Source organism: Ctenopharyngodon idella, chromosome 11, assembly GCF_019924925.1.
Source record: "Ctenopharyngodon idella isolate HZGC_01 chromosome 11, HZGC01, whole genome shotgun sequence".
Taxonomy (NCBI): domain Eukaryota; kingdom Metazoa; phylum Chordata; class Actinopteri; order Cypriniformes; family Xenocyprididae; genus Ctenopharyngodon; species Ctenopharyngodon idella.
The window spans coordinates 27,414,143-27,434,834 of NC_067230.1; the positions used below are offsets into that span (position 1 = coordinate 27,414,143).

Consider the following 20,692-nt stretch of genomic DNA (forward strand, 5'->3'; position numbering starts at 1 on the left):
ACATGTTTTGTCAAAGACTCCCTCACAAGATCAAGTAGTGTGACGGACTGAGCCACTTTGGTCTGATTTAGCGTAATACGTCATCTGGATGGTTGAGTTTGGAAAGCTATTGCATGTTAAGCTGGCGTAGAGGCCCGCAAGCTTCCACAGACCTCTGGATCAGATGCCAAACGGGCTCTGCAAACAGTCATGTCTCAATTACAGCACATGCCCACGCTAGCACTGAATGAAATGAGAATGCTCATTTAAATGCTAATATTCTGGTTGTATGGCATTAGATTACGCCCTACATGATTTATAATAGCACAAAATGTCAGATTAGATTCTAATTACTACAGAACAGACTAGATTGAACAAGATAGCATAATGCCAGCCAGAAATTACACTCCTTACCATGGTACTCTAATGGCACAGTGAAGGAAAAACATCATTATTTAAGCCATTGTTTGTGATGCTAGTGGCAACAGAAAAGCGGTGACTGAAAAGTCAAAACAGCTTATTAATTTTAAGCATTAAACGCACAATCAAAATCTGGTCTTTCCATTAGCTTTCTCAGTCATGCTGAAACATGCTGTGTGGATCATTATTCTCCTCGATACCATCACGTTTAAACACAGACCATCAAATCTTGTTACTGTACAAATCAAAAACAAGTCAGCCCCCACTAATCCTTTTTGTATTGGCTTTCTTTCAGGCACCCGAGGGGCTGAGCAATTGAGAGAGCAGAAAAAAGGAGTCAGAGAAACGGAGGAGGCGACAGAGAGAGAGAGAGAGTGAGGGAGGGAAAGTGAAAAAGAGCTCAAAAACAACCAACCACACTTGAGCTAAACTAGCCCACAGCGCCTGAGGACATTCTCACTCATCCGTTCACCTCACCTCTGAGTCTTCAGCTACAAAAGAGCCATTAGCACCAAGCACAACCCACCCAACAGATGCACCCCGATCATCATTCATCAAAGCCCAACCATTAACATTAAGGGAAACCATCAATCCGAGGGGAGAGGATCGTTTTAAAAGAACAAGACTAAGATTAAGAGGTTGCACATTCTATTTAGATCAATATCACTTTTTCTCGACCCACTGACCAAAAGGATTTACCAGACTTAACAGGAAGGTCACAGGCAACATTATTACAATCCTTTTCGCATGTATTTTATTCATGCGAAGCACAATTTATTCCTAAAGGGAATAGACTCTTAAAAAAGCATCAGGCGTCATAATGTGATGTGTGATAACATTTCCTGCTCTAACACTTTCTTAGCATTTTACTGCCCTGTATTTACACTGCCATTTAAAAGTTCGGGGTCAGTAAGAAATTAATTTTTTTTATTCAGGAAAGATGCATTAAATGAATCAAAAGTGACCATAAAGAGATTTATAACATTACAAATATTTCCATTTAAAAACAAATATTTTCTTTTCATTAAAGTATCCTGAAAAAAATGATCACAGTTTCCACATACTATAAATATTAAGCAGGACAACTGTTTTCAACATTGATAATATTAAAAAATGTCATATTAGAATGATTTCTGAAGGATCATGTGATACTGAAGAAAATTCAGCTTTGCCATCACCGGAATATATTACATTTTAAAATATATATAAAAATAGAAAATAGTTATTCTAACTTGTATATTTTAATTATAATATTTCACAATATTACTGTTTTTACTGTATTTTTGATCAAATAAATGCAGCCATGGTGAGCATAAGAGACTTCTTTTAAAAAATCTTACTGACCCCAAACTTTTAAAGGGTAATGTATATGTAGTCTACACAACTTTGAGTGCACTGAATCAAGGGCTATGTTTTAAATACTACACTGCTTCATCTTAAATCTAGGATGTAGTCTAAGATTTGCTGATCTTATCTGGACTAAGCTAGTTTAAGTTCTGATTTAAGGTCTCTGAAGCTGAATTCACAATAGTATATTAATTCACATGAATTCACATATTTTATATGGTACAAATACTGTAGTAAGAGTAATATACTAGCATACTTTTCAGCCTAACCAGCTGAAAAATGCCCAAAACCCCCTTAAACCAGCCAACAAACCAGACTGACTATAGGCTGAAGACCAACTAAGAGCAGCAAACATATTTTGGCTGGTTTAAGCTGTTTTTTTTTCAGCAGGGTACAGCAGATTTACTACCTAATCTTTTTTGTAAATAGCATGCGAAACAGTATATGCTGTATGCAAAATAAATGCATGCTACATTGTTATCACATGATCTCACTTTGATGCTTAATTTAACAAGATGCATTCAGCTACCATCTCTAAAGTAATTAGAATTTTTATCCAATTTTGTTTAAATAATGTATTTTTTACATTGGAAATGGAAAAGTCAAGTACTGGGCATAGTATACCAATACATATTCAAAAACAGCAGGTCATACGACATTCTGAACATCCCAAGTGATACCCTGTGATGAAGGATCTCTGATCACCATCACTGCGGCCCACCTATCGCGTGCCCACCTCCAGACTCACAGCAGGAACATGTGGCCACGAGGAGGGGTGTGAAAATAGAGAACTGCTAACAGCATGTGATGACGTGCCCCTTATAATAATTAAGTCTGGTAACCGCTGCTATAAACCCAGCACGACGTGTCTCCTTTGTGGAGCCGGTATCTTCAGTACATGTACAGTACATCAAGTGTCCTTGAGGTCCAGACGTGGTGGAGGACATGGACGGGTAGTGCACACTATAAAATAGAAGGTCAGCAAATACAACTAAGGGAAGGCTGTTTTGCACTGATTTGCACAGAATGAAAAATATATTTGATGTTTTTTGGCTCACACTTCCCATTGCCTCACTTTCTTAAGATCTTTCATCTTGCAATTTCATTGGCTGTTGTTTGCTGCAGCTACTGTGTCTTGCTTGTCAGAAAAAAGTTGGATGGATTTCAGACAAATTTAAAATTTATTGCAGCATCCAGACTACTCAAAGTGTAACTGGCCCTACTCTGTGTGGGATTCGAACCAGCATCTCTGGCATGGGAGGCGGGCGCACTAACAAGGACACTAAAGACCACAGCCCATAGTGTCAATCACTAGTGTGCTTCTTGAGGCCAGGGAAGTGAGGTTTACCCACACAGCTCTTACTAGCTGGTTTCTGTACGCTCACCCTCTAAACCTTACTTCCATCCGGGTCACGGCACCAATTTAACCCCTCCAGTTCTACTCGCACCACTCCGAGTGGGATTCGAACCGGTGTCTCTGGCATGGGAGGCAGGCCCACTAACAAAGACTCTAAAGTGTGCTAACTAGTGCGCCTTGTGAGGTTTACCTGCACAGCTCTTAATAGCTGGCTTCCATTACAAAAGCATATCTCACAAGTGCACACAATACCCATATGGCAAAAACAAAACAAACAAACAAAAAAAGCATTTTGCAATATATATTCAAATTTATGCTAAATATGTGACGTAAAACAGTGTTGATTAAGAAAATATATTTTTCAAATGCCAAAATATATTACAACATATACTTCTAGGGGCAAAAAAACATTTTGACAAATACATTTCAAATTTATGCTAAATATGATGAAAAAATAGTGTTATATATATCAATATGTATTTCAATGACCAAGAAAATGCATTTTCATTCTTTAAATACATTTTAGGTTAATGAAAAATGTATTTTACAATATAAATAATATTAAGATTGAAAATATATTTAGATTGAAAACATTTAAAAAAAGACCAAAACATAAAGTAACTAAAACTTATTAAAATATATCTATGTAAATATATTTAAAAAAATATTTTAATATAAAAAATATATCAATATAAAATAATATAAAAATATATATTTGCTGTCTGAGCAAAAAGAGTAAAATAAACACATATTTTAGTGATATCTCTCAGGCAGCAGGGACATTTTATGTTTACGGTTAAGCTGATGTGAACCAACCTCCGCTTTATGGACCCTTCCAAGCACATCTAGGACATCCCACTACCATTTTGTTTATACCCACATTTCCATCTCTTTCTATAAACTGTGCTTCTTGAATCCTTTTTGTTTGCATATTTTGTTCATTAAAACCTCTATGAAAAATGTCACCATCATTTAACATTTAAATATATGCACTTTGCAGATGCTTTTTATCTAAGGCGACTTAAATTGAATTTAAAATGCACATTTTATCACTGATTTGCACTATTTCTATTCAAATGCATGGACAAACAAATACATAATAACATGCATGAAATATCTGGTGGTGTAATCTAAACTCCAAGGGCTTCATAAGAAACCTCTCGCATGTCTAATCTTGTTACTTTCTACCACAGGGCACTAACCGTGTCACAGTAGCACTGTCACTGGATAAGTACCTACAGCTCTGCTAATGTCCTTTCCCATTTTCAGGGTGCTGCACGGACACGCACATATGCACACACGCACGCACAGGTGTTTGCTGGGAGCTGTGGTGACACCATCCTGATTTAACCTTGAGGACTCAGACGAAGGGACAGCATCACGGAAAGGAGAAATGAGACACGCACACTTTCACAGCATAAGCCTGCCTAACTTGCATATCCAATCTGATTTGTGTATTTCAGTATCTCTGTCCCAGTATCTTCTGCTGCATTCAACCATGATTGCATTCTACACCACACATCTGCTCCTCAATAGTGAGCTTGCAGTAATTTTATATTTATGCAAACTAAATGCAATTTTTTTAAAAGGGGATCTTTTATGCCCTTTTTCAAAGTTTTGATTTTGTTTTTGGGCTCTACTAGAATAGGTTTTCATGTTAGAATGATCAAAAACACATTATTTGTTCACATATTTTACATTGTTGTAGCACCTCTCTTCTTAGGGCCCTGTCCCAAATGGCACACTTCTGCACTTGCAGTCTTGTGGACTTACAAAGGCTGTTAAGTCCACAACACTTGGGTGAGGTGTTCAACTCAGTTCCTAGAGAGCCACTGTCCAGCAGAATTTATCTCCAACCCTAATTTAACACACCTGAACCAGCTAATCAGGGTCTTGAGGATTACTAGAAACTTCCAGGCAGGTGTTTAGGAGATGGTTGGAGCTACAGTGTGCATGACACATGCCGTAGGGTGTCCCGTTTGTCTTTTTAGGTTCAGAAGGGTGCTCACGAGCGCTCCCTTTGTGGAAAATTTGCGCCCTCGTTGCACACTTTTGGCGAGCCTGCACTGAGGCGAGCTCCGCAGCAAACTTCTACCTAACTGTCAAAGCAGCATTACATCACGAATGTGTGGACACAGAGGAAGACCATAAAGGTTCAGAAACAGTGCGCACTGATATAGAGAATAACTCAATTTGGAGTGGAGTTTGTGGCACGTCCTGATTTTGCCTAGTTAGACGCGTTCCTGGGTCAACATATTTTGTTGATCCTGGAACAACATTCCTGTCCAAAAATGTAATCATATCCATATGAGAGGTGAATACCACTGATGTAGAAGCACCTAACCCTGGTTGTAAGCCTAAACTTGATATAAAATGTAAACCAAAGTCCCTTTAAGACAAGTCTTTTCACTCGGCGGCCATCTTTGAAATGCCTCGCAGGCATGCAAGTGCAGCTCCTATCTCTTTGAATGGGGAAACATCAAATCCTCCAAAAGCTGTTTGCCAAGCTTTCGATTAAATTTCATATTTGAAATCACCAATGAAATCTGACAACAACTATCTCATAAATTTTGTTTCAAACGCTCAAATCATGACAAAAAACGTTATTTTTCAGGCTGGATCAAGTTAATGCGCATGCGCAGTCCTAAGTGTGCATCTCTATAGGAAGTGCATGTCTGACTGTTTCAATAGGAACTGGAGCTTTTAACGGCCGCTGCAGTGACGCGATGACTTTACCAATCGGTGATTGGCCCTTATTTAGAAGGCGGGACTTATTTCACCATATTGCGTGTTGCACTTTCTCCCATTCATAATAATACGAGTGACACATCTTGTGTTATTCTATAGTCTTTGTGTAAACTTGTCCCTCAAATCTGACTGGTTGATTGGAATGTTGTTCCAGGATCAACAAAGATGTTGATCCAGGAACATGTTCTACTTAAAAATCAAGTTCTGTGACTTTATAACTTTGTAGACCATGCTCAAAACAGCAACATTACACACTAAAGAAACTTGAAAATGTGAAAAAGCATAGTAGGTCCTCTTCAATACAGAGCCATTAAATAATCAGAACCTTTCAATGTAATTACTCTTGCTTCTTACATTTTTTCTTGTGAGAAAAATACCCTAGTAATCTCACAAAAAAAGAATTTCAGAAGAGATCACAACAATGTCTCTTACACTGTGCTCAGATCTAGCAGTCTGGACACCAGTCTAATTAGTGTCCATTTTTAAGAATCTTCAATTGAACATGAGAACTCCATTAAATCTCCTGAACATCGAGATTGATTCTGTCTTGCACTTCCAGATATATTTGCTCCAGGTCATTCAGGTTATTTGGATGGGACTTGTTCACTGCAATTTTCAAATAATCTATTTGACCGGGCTTTTATTAAACCACTCCAATATCAATTTGGCCTTGTGTGTAGGAACTGACCTGTTGATAATGAACTACCTCACAAGTTTCTAGCCACCTCCTGTAATACTGCACCATATTTTGCATCATCCCTTCTTTCTTCAGTTTTAATAAGAACCCATTTCCACCCCACGGCTGCTAATTTATGCATTTGTTTTAATTTAGATCTTTGGAATTCTAACTTCTTTAGTCTTCATCTTCACAAACGTCCTTCACGCACAACCGGAATACTTGAACTGGAGGGTTTTTATCCAGAAAATGTGATAGTAATTTAAATGATTCACAAGTCATTTGCAAGGAAATTATGTCCCCGCTAGGGTCATTGTTTTTTATTCAAATAAACTTCTGCAGCCCAGAAACTGAATATTTAAGCAAATGGCATATTTCTGCATTTCATTTTTGTTGAAAATCCCTTATTTTCTAACAAAACAGTCGCATTGCAATGATACATTATGAGATTTAGGAGGGAATGTACTGCGCCCGCTTAATGCATTTTTTTTTTTTCATTTGCATGCATTATCGGTGTTGTTTTAGCGGCCAACTCTCTAAAGGAATTATGCAAATCTGGTAACTGCGCAAAAGAATTGTGCATAATGCAATTTGCACAATCCAGACACCTGAACTGGCTCTTGAAAATGCCGAAAGCGCATTTGGTTGCACGGTAAATCAGGAAATAACGTTCCTCACCATTTGATGAATAACTGCTACCAAGATCAGTAGAAAATGTTCACAAATGTCTCTATTAAATATTACAAATTTACTTTTGTGAATACAATGCAATCTATAATAAGCCAATTAAAAAAAAGAGACCTGTTTGATATGAATGGCAATGAATTAATTTAAATACACATGGCACCTGGTTAAACTCAACTAATAATGGTTAGTGAATAAGACAAAGCCGAAATACTGTACAACTGTGGATTTGCCTGTCAGCACTTTGTAATAAAATGTCACTAAATTCCAATGTGAAGTGCAATTCATTCAAACAAGCGAACTGGTAAAAGGCCTGAATGCTTTGCGAGACTCTTGATATGGTATTTACAATATACAGGATCCATATGTCATCCAAAATATGTGAGAAAATGCCATATGGTGCCTTAGAGGATGGGTGGATAGAGTAACGGAGAACAAGATGGATGGAAAGGACACAGGGTGAGGAAGAGAGAGGAAGAAGCACCGAGTGAGGATATGTGACAGGAAAGGAGCCAAAAAGAGAGCTGGCTGACAGAGAGAACGAGAATAAAGGACAGCGGTAGAGTGAAATGGTGGCAGAGAAGACAAGGAATCAGATGAAGGGAAACAAAGTCTCTCAGACAAGCATTTGTCCTTGACATTCCTTTGTGGACTCGTGCGGCGTGCTGACGGAGTGTGATTTAACTAGGCCACTGTTCCACTCTAACAGAAACACAGACAGACAAGAAGAGGTGAAACTGAGAGAAAACAAATGTCTCCAGTCCTCAACTGTTGAATACATGAGACTAATCTTGAACCATCACCCTTTTTTGTAGGCTGTTAAATAATAAGGTACGAGAGGTTGTGCTGCTCTGTGTATACAGTCAAACTAAACACTAAAGAGATTATTAAGCACAATGCCAAAGTCCCTTTCAGGAAAGTCAGCTCACTTGGCGGCCATATTGGCAACACTACTCATGCAAGTACAGCGTATGTTTACTGAAAAGACCGAAATCTCCTAAACTAGTTGTAAAGATTATGTTCCAATAAACCAGGAATAAAATTTGATATCAGCTATATCAGAATTTGTCTTTCTTTCTACATTTCAAAGCCAGTTTAGCTTATTCCAATACACATTCAAGAGCAAAAATCAGGTGATGCGACTATCAGACATATGATTTGCTCTTTTAACTGTAAGGAGAGGCTTCAATTTCTACAGCCGCCATATTCAAGCATTACAGGTTAGAATTATCTGGCAGTAAAAATCATTTTCTCTATTGACAGACATTCAAAATTTAATTTTTTGCAGCTGCATTTTTTTTTTAAAGACTGTGGCAAACTTTATGTGTGCGCTTGAGTGCTGATTAAGCTATGTATTATATATAGGCAATTAAAGGCTCATTATTATGATTTATGGCTTATTAATATAAACACACGATTAGTCGACTAATGGCTTAAATGAACGACTGTTAGTCGACTAAAATAGTCGAGGGCAGCCCTAGTTGTTTCTACATTAATTTGGAGATTAACTGTGAAATTATTAAATTAGAAAATATATCAAAAAAACATATAAAAACATTTTTATCATATTTTTATAATCACAGAAAAACTTTGTGATTAATCTAGTTAATTTTTTTAATCAATTGAGATTATATATATATATATATAATATATTATATATAACTAATGTGCGGTCACACGTATCTGAATGTAAGTTATTTTTACAATAGCTTTGAATGTGGCTCATCTACTTAAATTTTAGAGCCAGAACTGTCTAAAATGTGTTCCAGTATTTGTGTCTTTGGCCTGTCCATTGACAGAGTGCCACATCCGATTAAATTATGAAATATTAATGATTATAAGAGCCTCTTTCCAGAAGTGCCACATAAAAGACAGACAACCCAAAAAAGAAATCAGCTGTGAAGAGACTTAAAGAGCAGGAGAGTGGGTGGAAAAAAAGAGTGAGAGTGAGAGCGTGATTACACAGTTGAATGAGACACAGAACGGAGGAGAAGAAAAGAACACAGCCCACAGATGACACCAAAACTGGAGGCAGGAAGAGCAACCTTGGCAACACAAGAATTCATAGACTAGGCGTATCCCTCAAGTAGAGAACTTTTACTGACAGCAAGCTGATAAACTAGTCTTAAAGGGATAGTTCACCCAAAATGAAAATTTTGTCACCACCACATCATTTCAAACCTGTATGACTTTCTGTGTGCCGTGGAAAAGGAATAATTTTGCACAGTGTTCACATTGTCAATGTAAACACTGTGCAGTTCCACAGTCCCACAGTTCCACATTTTGAGCATTTTCCATGGATGAAAGGAAAATAATACAGATTTGACCAACATGAGGGTGAGTAAACCAATGACAGTTTTCATTTTTGAGATAACAGTTTAAAAATCAATAAAAAATTTTTTAGTAATATACACAACCGTTCAAAAGTTTGTGGTTTCGATTTTAAAAATGTTTAAAAAAAAAAAAAAGAAGTCTCTTATGCTCACCAAGGCTGCATTTATTTGATCAAATATACAGTAAAAACAGTACTATTGTGAAATTTAAAAGAACTGTTTTCTATTTTAATGCATTTTAAAGTATATTTATTTATGTAAAGGCAAAGCTGAATTTTCAGAAATCATTCTAATATGCTGATTTCTTATTACTATCAATGCTAAAAACAGTTGTGCTGCTTAATATATCTGTGGAAACTGTGATATACATTTTTTCAGGACTTCTTTGATAAATAGAAAGTTCAAAGGAACAGAATTTGAAATAGAAATCTTTTGTAACCTCATAAAAGTCTTTCCTGTCATTTTACTGTCATTTTTGATCTGAATAAGAGCATTAATAATTAAAAAATCTACTGACCACAAACTTTTGAATGGTAGTGTACATCAAACTCTACTTGCTAAGCTTATCAAAAGTCTTGAGAAGACAATAAATTAACTAGAAATGCCACAATTTATTATTTATATGTCTTAGCAAAAGTCATTCTTAAAAATAAAGGTTCCAAAAGGGTTTTATAGTACAATCTGATATAATTTGAGAACCTTTTTCATATCTATGGTTCTTTAGAAAGTTCTACATATTGGTGGTACAAAGAATAAAAAACAGAAGTGCTTTTCCTCTGTGAAAGGATGATATCTAGAACCAATATACTGATTTGAAGAATGTATAATGTAACATCAAGAACTTTTTCTCCAAAAAACCATACAGACATCTCAAGAACCTGTGTGCAAATGTACAAGGCTATTTTTACTAAGCATAGAGTCTTATTCATGTCAGGTAAGGTAACAATTCTTACCTGATTCTCCTCATGGGTCACCCGCATCTGTTCTTTGAGAATAGACGTGCGCGCTGCCTCCTCTTTCCTCATCACACGTTCTTTCTTCAGCTCGGGGCTCCAGAAGCTCTTGATGCTGTTGGTGGAGGAGCCCAGCTTGCTGTCCTTCAGGTCCAGCTCCCTCCGAAGGAGATCGTTTTCTCTCTGCATGTCCCGTAGCTGCGCCTGGAGCTCCAAAAGTTCACCGCCACCGCCCCTGACCGCCTGTCGCAGCAGGGCAGACGGCGTCCCCTGGTGGTGGAGCATAGACAGCGAGCCCAGGTCACCGTAAGACAGCAGGTCGGCGTGTGGGATTCCTGCCGTGGCGATGTTAGGGGTGCTGCCCATGGCCGTGACCCGAGCGCCATACATCGCTCGACTTGTGGCCCGACCGAGCGTCATGGTGCCTTTGGGGTAAGTAGCCGTGGAGCCAACGGCTTCATGGTCGCTCAAGTACATTGGGCCAGATGTGGCGTAGGCAGCATTGAGGGACTGGATGTTCTCCATGGATAAGGTCTTGCAGCCCGAACTGCCACTGTTGGCTCGACGATGGCCCAACCGAGGAGAGCGGGGCAGCCGCGGGGAGCGAGCGGGGCTGCCCTCGATGTGGCCGACGGCGCGTGCGCTGCCATACATCTCCCAAGGTTCCCAAGAGCCTGGTGTCCGTAAGAAAAGCCCCTCACAGATTGACAAGGGTGTTTAGTGCATCCTAGAAAGGAGAACAGAAGTCACACACTTCAAAATGGCTATTGTCTGGAACAGTTCTTTAACCAAGACATTTATGTTCAGTGCATGGTTTAAAGGGTTAGTTCACCCAAAAATGAAATTTCTGTCATTAATTACTCACCCTCATGTCATTCCAAACCCGCAAGACCTTCGTTCGTCTTCAGAACACAAATTAAGATATTTTTGATGAAATCTTTCTGACTCCCCTATAGACTGCAATGTTATAACTACTTTCAAGGCCCAGAAAGGTAATAAAGACGTTGTTAAAATAGTCACCGTGACTACAGTGGTTCAACCTTAATGAGAATACTTTTTGTGTGCAAAAACAAAACAAAAATGACAACTTTATTCAACAATTTCTTTCCTGTCATTCTCCTACACTGTTGATGTTGTAAACACAGTGCAGCACTTCCGGGTTCTACGTCAGAATTGCAGCTCATTATTGGCCAGCTCACATGAACTGCGTCGGCCAATACTGAGTCGGCGTTCTGACGCAGAACCTGGAAGCGCTGCACTGTGTCTACAACATAAACACAATATGAGAATGACACAGAAGAGAAGAAATTGTTGAATAAAGTAATTATTTTTGTTTTGTTTTTGCGTACAAAAAGTATTCTTGTCGCTTCATAACATTAAGGTTGAACCACTGTAGTCACGTGGACTATTTTACGATGACTTTACTACCTTTCTGGGCCTTGAAAGTGGTTATGACATTGCAGTCTATAGGGGAGTCAGACAGGATTTCATCAAAAATATCTTAATTTGTGTTCTGAAGATGAACGAAGGTCTTACAGGTGTGGAACGACATGAGGGTGAGTAATTAATGACAGAAATTTCCTTTTTGGGTGAACTAACCCTTTAAACTGAGAAATCAGTTCAACACAAGTCAATTTCTACACGAATACAACATACTTTTTTTTTTCTCACAGAACTTACGCTGGTATCTTATTCACTAAAAGTCTATCACCACAAATTGAAACAGATCACTTATTGACATACGCAATGAATTGAATCATCACTGAACTGACTAGAGCTGAAATACAACACTATTGTCTTCTGTAGAGCTGCTTATAACTGATTTGAACCGATTTCATAATGGATAAACTGAATCAACACTGAACTGACTTGAGCTGAATAATGACTCTATTGTCTTTTTTTAGAGCTGTATTACAGCAGAATTTGAATTTGTCTCATATTTGAAGTTGTTTTCATCAATGTTTCTGTTATTTTCCTGTTTATTACTGTGAAGCTTCTATATCATTGTGCGCTATATAAATAAAGATGACTTGACTTGACAAATGCTGAAAGTACTGTTCTTCAAAAGTGAATTCATTTAACCTTAAAACCTTTTCTAGTCAGTGGTAACTACTGGATAAAAATATTGCACAGACAAAGATAGATTTCTAGCCCATTAATATTTTAGAGCTGTGCATATCTTTTTCATTCACAACAGCCTAGAGTTAATCAAAATGCAAAGATGTATTACGCTCCTGAGAGACATTTTGTTCTTTTTTCAATTCGGCGAAAACATAACTTCCTTCAAATTTCGTTCAAGATAACGCCAGTGTCTATTCTTCAGAAAGATGAGTCAAAATGAAAAGTGCCCTGCAGTTTTTCTCAGAGGTGGGGACCACTTGCTGCTCGTGGGGATGACGCTGATGCTGTGGAGAGGGTTGCTATGGCAACAGTGACTGAGATGATGAAGGAGAGCGCACCTGTTTTCACGCTATGAAAAGTGAGGATGTGTGGGCATTCATGGGCGTGTGAAGGAGAGAGAGTGAGAAATGTACATTTATGCTGAAACAAAGTCGGTATGCAGATGGCCTGGTCATCTGTGCACTTCCGTGCCAGAGAAAGGACATGTCCGGCCCTCATCTTTCCGGCCAAAGACCATATATAGCACGCCATACTGGACAAACAAACAAAGAGGGAAAGAACTGTATACCCAAATGCCAAGATATTTACATTTTCTGGTGCTTGCCTGCACCAAGAAACCAAATCACTCCAAAAATATCCTGTTAAATTTATAGTAAAAAAAAAAAAAAAAAGGCAACTGTTTTTGCTAGAAAATCACTGTAAAAATATGATGACAATATTTCTGGTATTATGGGATTACATATTGATGCCTGCATATTTTACAATTTATAACCTGTATTTCATCAACTGAGATCATCTTAAATTACTAATCTACTAATCTAATTGTCTTTTTACCTTAAAATGTACTGATAACCATAATACAGGTGGTGAAATAGAAAGCCACATGAATAAACACTATACTAAAATAACAGAAAATGTAACACAAAACACCCCAATGTTTATTACTGATAACAAAAATTAGAAGAAACATAACTATTTATACTGTATAAAATATAATAATATGTGATGTGTTTTGAGGGACTCCTGGGAATGTCTTTTACTGTTTTTTTTTTATGTAAATGATACAGTTTTCAATTGTTTTTACTTATGAAACCCATACATTTGACAGTGTTTTAATGTAAAATTACATATAATGTGATGTTAACCAAGGGTGTGTTCACACTTGTAGTTCGGTTCTCTTAGTTCTTTTGGTCTGGATCAAAAAATAAAATGATACATTTAGTCCTGGTTCTCTTAGGTGTTCACACTGTCATTTTCAAGACTGAACAAAATAAATAAATAAATAAATAAAATTATGATGTATACTTTTGACGGAACTTATCGAACATCCAAAACAATGCTGTGTGATGGGCTAAACACACTCGTTGTAGGTCTGTACATATGATGGTATTTTTATCAGCTGAGAACTCATGAAGAGCTTATAAAATGTGAAAAGAAATTCCCGTTACACACAAAGAAAGATCTGCTGCAAGGAGACAGGGTTTCCGAGGCCTGTACTTAACTGTAATGGGCAACGTAGCTCCTATGACGAGAAAAAACAGGTGCACTTGAGTATTCTGTTCTTTTTAGCATCACATCTTGAGACATCTTGTCCTGTTTTTGGTTTGTTTAGATGTCTTTGGTCCGTGTGGTGTTTGTATTTCAGTCGAACCACACCAGAGTTTGTTTTGAAGCAGACCGAGACCCACCTTTTCAGCTTGTTTGGTGCGCAACAGGGTTCGGACGGCGGCGTTCACACTTATTCAAATTAACTGCACAAACAGAGCAATCGTACCAGAGTTCTCTTTAATTGAACCAAACCTGCCAAGTGAGAACACACCCTTAGAGTTAATCAATTAACAGGTTTTACTGTAGTATTTTTCTGTAAAAAACACAAAGATTTTTTCAGTGTAGAAGATATCCAAGTCAATTCCAGTGTAAAATAACACCGGCAGGATTTGAGGTATCATTCATGTCCGTAGCACAGACTCTGCAGGATGAGTTACGCCCGTAAGTTAGTTCAAACCCTCAACCCTTGGAACTAGCTACTGTGTAATGACAGGGATGTTTGCCTCAGGAAACACCACTAATTAAACTACGCTTTCTGAAGCTTCGTCTTCTGTTCATTTCCAACACCAAGGTCATGGGTTTGATTTCCAAGATGTACACCTTGAATACACTCCAAGTCACTTTAGATCATAGTATCTGCCAACAGCATAAATTAACTAAGCAAATCTAGCTTTTTGGTCTCAACGGATGTAGCTAACAGACTGAGCTGGTTAATGTCAGCGGTGAAGAAACATAAAACTCTCCTGAAAGAGAACTTAGAGACAGAAAGGGCTTTTTCGGTCAGTAGAAGCCAGCTGCTCTCCGGCATAAATGGCTTAATCAAGGTGGTAGGGTGCAAATCACAAGCCACTGACTCTCTCTCTCTCTGTCACCCACTCTGATGCTCAAAACAGTGTGTTATAGAGGCACAAAGGGCAAATTACCCAGACTTCAATAACACGACATGTTAAAAGAGGAACTGGCCAAGCGATACATCTGTTGAGGAATGCGGTTTAACCAAGATGTTCAGTGCATGGTTTGAACCCAGAATTCAATTCAACTCAAGTCAATCTTTACAAAAATACAAGATTTTTTTTTTTTCACAGACCTTACCCTGGTAAAAATTCTTATTCACTAGAAGTCTATCCACACAAATCGAAGCAGATCACTTGTTGGCAGATGTAAAAAAAGAAAAGCAAATGCTGAAACTATTCCTCAAAAGATCATTCATTTAACCTTAAAACTAACTTTAACTAATGAATATCAATCCTTATCTTATAACTACTGGATAAGGATTTTTTTTTTTTTTTAAGCAAAGATACATTTCTATTCAATTCAGATTTTAAAGCTATGTATATAGAAATTCCCATGACATTTCCAGGTATAAAACACAGTGATATGTTTCTCTTCTCAATTATGTCTTAATAATATTAATAATAATATTAAATAAAAGGATTTCGACGCAATGGTGACTGCGCACACTATAAAATCGATGCCAGTAGGTCACATTGTGAAAAATATCCCACAATGTCCCCTGTAATCAAGGGGACCAGAGACACTGTTCAAAAACCAATAAATAATTGGATCTTTTGAAGATCAGACAGAAGCCGCATGTGAAAGCCCTCCCTCATCCTTCAGCCACTGGCTGCGCGGATAACATCTGCTTTCTGATTGGCTTTCACCAATGTCAATCATCCCCCAAAAATCACTCCTAGAGGCTGACAAGTCATACATACCCATGTTTTTTCCTAAATGATAAGATATGACTGAGAAAACCACAAAATACATTTGAAAATGTAACACACCTAAATTAAGATTAAAAAAAATGATAGGTGTATTCAACATTAATAAGCTTAATAAAGGCCATTTCTAATATTAACATCGAATTATTCTCATTCAGACAATTAAACCGCACACAGACACATCCATAGAGAAAATATCCACCGTTTATGAAGATAAACAAGCATTAATATGAATTTTGGTTTCGAGTAGCTATGAATCCTAAAGCAAATGCATTTGAAACAGCATCGAGCGACGCTTCATATCGTTCATACTACAGCGGATTTAAGCTCATTTTTCCATCCTTCAAAAATAATATAATTAGCTCAAATCGATGAATCCGACCTAATTTCGATCTTTTAATATAAATCCTTCCTAAACGTTGTGAATGAAAGCCAGTGTGTCGTTAGAGCACGTTTCGTTACCTTTTCAGCGTCGTCGCCGCTCCATCACTGTGCGGGTCTCCCAGCATCAGCATCAGCGTCCCACGTCCTGCATCCACTCCAGCATCAGCATTCCGCGCTCTAATTGGACACACGTACACAAGCTCCGCCCCCGAACGCATAAATGAGCTTCAGATTTAAAGGGCCAGCGCATAAAAGTGACAGACGAGAATCGTCGACCACGAGGCGTTGTCATACATGTATTATCACTTGATAAGCTTGATGATATATATATATATATACACGCACACACACACACACACACACACATATATATATATATATATATATATATACACACACACACACATTTGAGTGTGTGTACTTGATACATATATACATTATTGTGCATGTGTCTGTATATATATATATAAATATGTGTGTGTGTGTGTGTGTGTGTGTGTGTGTGTGTGTGTGTGTGTGTGTGTATATGACAAATATATGATAGTTTGGAAACCTATTTTTTTCTTCTAGTTTTAGAAGAGTTTAAACTTTTTTATATTGAATCTCTTTATTTACTTCTTTTTGAATTTTTAAACCACTGAAAGGTGAAAAGTTAATTTAGTGATAACTGCTTTTCTCATTATGAATTCTGTGAAGGTCACATCTAAGAAGTTTGCTTGAAGTTGACAGATGAGCTATACCCAATGTCTGCGGCCATGCCAATCATATGCAGCCAAGTGTGGTCATGTGACCACTGCTGTAATTGGCTTTGATGCCTCCGGTGCTTTGTGATTGGCTGACTGTCACAGACTTCCCCTCCAGCTCTGGCTCCAGACATGATGCTTAAGGTTGGAGACTGTCAGAGGTCTTTCTTTAAAATGCCGTGGACTTTGACTATTAAAGTAGAAGAAAACAGATACATTATAAGAAGATTGTGACCACAAATATATTGCTGTTGTTTCAAGGAGTCCAAGATCATTCTGGACTGTTAAATATAGCCTGCCGGAAATATTATAATAATAAGACATTAAATCCATATAATGTTCATAATGATCTTGAGAATAAATTGTAAGGTATGATGAATACAAATGTCTTTGAGACAATCTCTTCAGAGTCTGTTTAGCATCTTTAACTCGGTTTCTTCTTAAAATGAATTGTTGATTTCGATGTGACCTGTGAAGTTTACAGCAAATGACTTGATTAGGCTGTGCATGACTCAACCTTACCAACCAGTCCCTAGGTGATGTGAATAATGTCTGATCACAGCGCTTTTATATGCTACAAGCCGTCCTGGTGCTGAGGGATTTTAGCAAATGTTGATGCTGAACGTGTGTGACAGTGGGTGGACAAGAAAACACGTACACAGTTACACAAACATACATCATCTGCGTCAAGTTCCATTAACAGAAGGCAGGCCGAGGCTCAAGCTCTAGCAACACACTTCACACTTTTTAGTTTTATCACTTTATCCCAATGTTGAACAAATGGTCCATTGATTTTTATATAAAGACACAACTGTGATGAATACCGTTTCAAATTGCAGAGGAAAACTAAGAGGAAAATGGTTGTAAAATCTCTGCATAGCAGACAGCAACCAGAGAAACTGCCAATTTCAGCTTTTTTGATAAATCTACTGTTGTCTTTCCACAACATCATTATTTTTCTCATCCTTCCTTTCACTGTTGACACTGATTGCCAAACAAAATCAATTGTCGTCAGTGTTTGTGGCCTTTGGGGAAGGAATTTAATTATCAGGGCACAAAATATTGACTTTTAGTGAGCGAGTGATTGCTATTTTTGATTCCAATCAAATTGCAGAGAGACGCAAAGTTCATTTCAAAATGCAAAATTATTCCACGTTTCATTTCTTTTACATTTCATAGCTCACATTGAGACGAATGGTCCTCTGATGACACCTAGAGGTCATGTCAAAAATTGCAGAATTGCATCTTCAAACAGTGAATTTATGTGGATTTGCATATGCAGTTTCTAAGTTACATATGATGCAATGTGGACCAGATCTACTGATACTGAATCAATTAAGAAAAAAAAAACTCTCCTCTACATGCCACATGATATGAGGTAGGCCTATAATTCATGTATGCTTATGTCCTGTAGCACAAATGGATGAATTTCACAACCAAAGTTTATTACTTAAAGGGTTAGTTCACCCAAAAATGAAACTTCTGTCATCATTTACTCATCCTCAAGTTGTTCCAAACCTGTATGAATTTCTTTATTCTGCTGAACACAAAAGAAGATAGTTTGTAGAATGTCACTAACCAAACAGTTGATGGACCCCATTGACTTCCAACAGTATTTTTTTTCCATATGGGAGTCAGTGGCGCCCACTAACTGTTTAGTTACCCATATTCTTCTTTTGTGTTCAGCATAAGAAAAAAATTCATACAGGTTTGGAACAACTTGAGGGTGAGTACAGGGACAATTCTAGGATTTCAATATTAGGGGGGGGGCTCAGTCCCCAATAAGGATATGACTTAAAAATATGTATTGTTTGTATACTAGGGTAGACATGAACAATACAGTAGGCTCTACACTATCAATCAAATCAATCCCAGAATAATGAATGTAATTTCTTATCATTTTAAATAACCAACTAATAGTCATTAATATTCATTAAGAATATAAACTTTGTATGACTGTAATTGTCTAGATTGCATGTGTTGAAAAAATATATTTCTTCCACATATTTCCAATGTTTAAAACACTATTATTTTTAACTCTACATTTGTGCAGCAAAATTAACATTAAAGAATATCTACATTTTTCATTTTCATTCATGGAGATAATATGGAAAATGTACCATGCTTTAGTGGAGGATTTCTGTTACCTGGTGGAAAACAAACACTTTAAACATGAAATTACCACTATAACCAGATAGCTGCAGAGGACCACTCATTTGCCATCTCCACTCCTTTTTATAGTTTTTTTTTCGCACGTCTTGCAAAAGATTTATTATAAAATGAATATTATAACAAATTTTAGCAATTTTTATTGCACTGAAGTATGAAGTATAGCAGGAGTAGAAAAAGTCACAAAGTCTCATGCCATTTAGATGAAAGGAATTTCATTAAAAAATAAGTAAATAAGGCCAAATTTTACAGTGTATGGGAAACCGTCTTGAATTGCTCCCACATCATTATGTAAACTGCATTTATGACAAAGAACCACACAGATGCAGATATCATAATCTATCAATAAATGCACACATTGTCCTCTGCTTTTGACGCTGGCACTGCTACGGATTGAAGAAAATGCTGAATTACGCCGACTAAAATATGGGGATGAACTTCATAGGAGTTCTAAAGGGGACTGAAGTGATCACGAATTAGTGTGCATATTACGAAGATAATAGCAAATTTTTATGGGGGCTAAAGCCCTCCTAAAATGGGCCTAGTGACGCCATTGGGTGAGTAAATGATGACAGAATTGTCATTTTTGGGTTAACTATTCCTTTAAGTTTAGAAACTTAAACTTAAAGTATGGGATAAAATCTTAGGATAAGAAAGAGAGGTTGACATACCTTTTCTCCAAAATGTCATTTTCCTGCAACGAGTGAAAGACACCAATACAAGAGACCATATCAATTTTAGTTTTTTGTCTTTATTCTTCTCCAGTCTGGAAACAAATTGCAGGTTCATTATTTTCATAATCACATTACATGACATGATGCACCAAAATTTATCTTTTAACAGGAATACATTGAAAAGAACACAATATTTCACAATGAATACTGGACTCACATTTAGCCCATTGCACTTACAACAGTGAGTGAATCTTCATTCGTGAGAGAATTTTTATGAAGTCTCGTCTCTTTTTTTTCTGTGTTGTTTTACCCAATTCCCTATTGAATTTATAATACATCTGCTTATTCACTCTGAACCCTCTTTTCTGGCACAGTCATGATGGAAGCCACTAACATATTTTTCCATTGTATTTAGATTTAACAAACACAATAGCCTATGTATAGAAACCCTACACAGACCAAATGTTTTCAGATTTCCCCCCCCCCCCCCCCCCCCACTGTAGTCAACAGTCATTGAGAGCCAGCAACATATATACTATGATATTTTTTTTTCTCATAATAATAACAATAATCATTATTCTTTTATACACAAAAGCACAAAAGGTTGGCAGCAAGGCCGGCGTGAAGTTGCACAAGACGGCCATCATTTTACTCATGATATTTAAACACTGTACAAAATAACCAAAGTCAGTATTTACAGCGACAGTTAGTCTATATATGTGTATGTGTGTGTTTACATGCCTGTTTGTGTAGATATGTCTGTGTTTGCGTATTTCTATCTATCACTGTGGCCGGCTTTTGTGGTGGCAACTTTGGCTCATGCACTTGTTATTGA

General features: G+C 37.3%; 1 protein-coding gene across 2 annotated transcripts in view; it reads right to left on the reverse strand.

Moving 5' to 3' along the window:
- erc2 (ELKS/RAB6-interacting/CAST family member 2) overlaps positions 1-16,445 on the reverse strand; it is a 64,462-nt gene extending 48,017 nt beyond the window's left edge. For both annotated transcript variants that reach the window (XM_051912428.1, XM_051912427.1), the window contains exons 1-2: positions 16,350-16,445; positions 10,498-11,224 (exon numbers count right to left, since the gene is read on the reverse strand). In XM_051912428.1, coding sequence (XP_051768388.1) covers positions 10,498-11,151 — 654 coding nt within the window. In that variant the 5' untranslated portion in view covers positions 11,152-11,224; positions 16,350-16,445. The remainder of the gene's footprint in view (positions 1-10,497; positions 11,225-16,349) is intronic.
- Between the last annotated feature and the right edge of the window lie 4,247 nt (positions 16,446-20,692).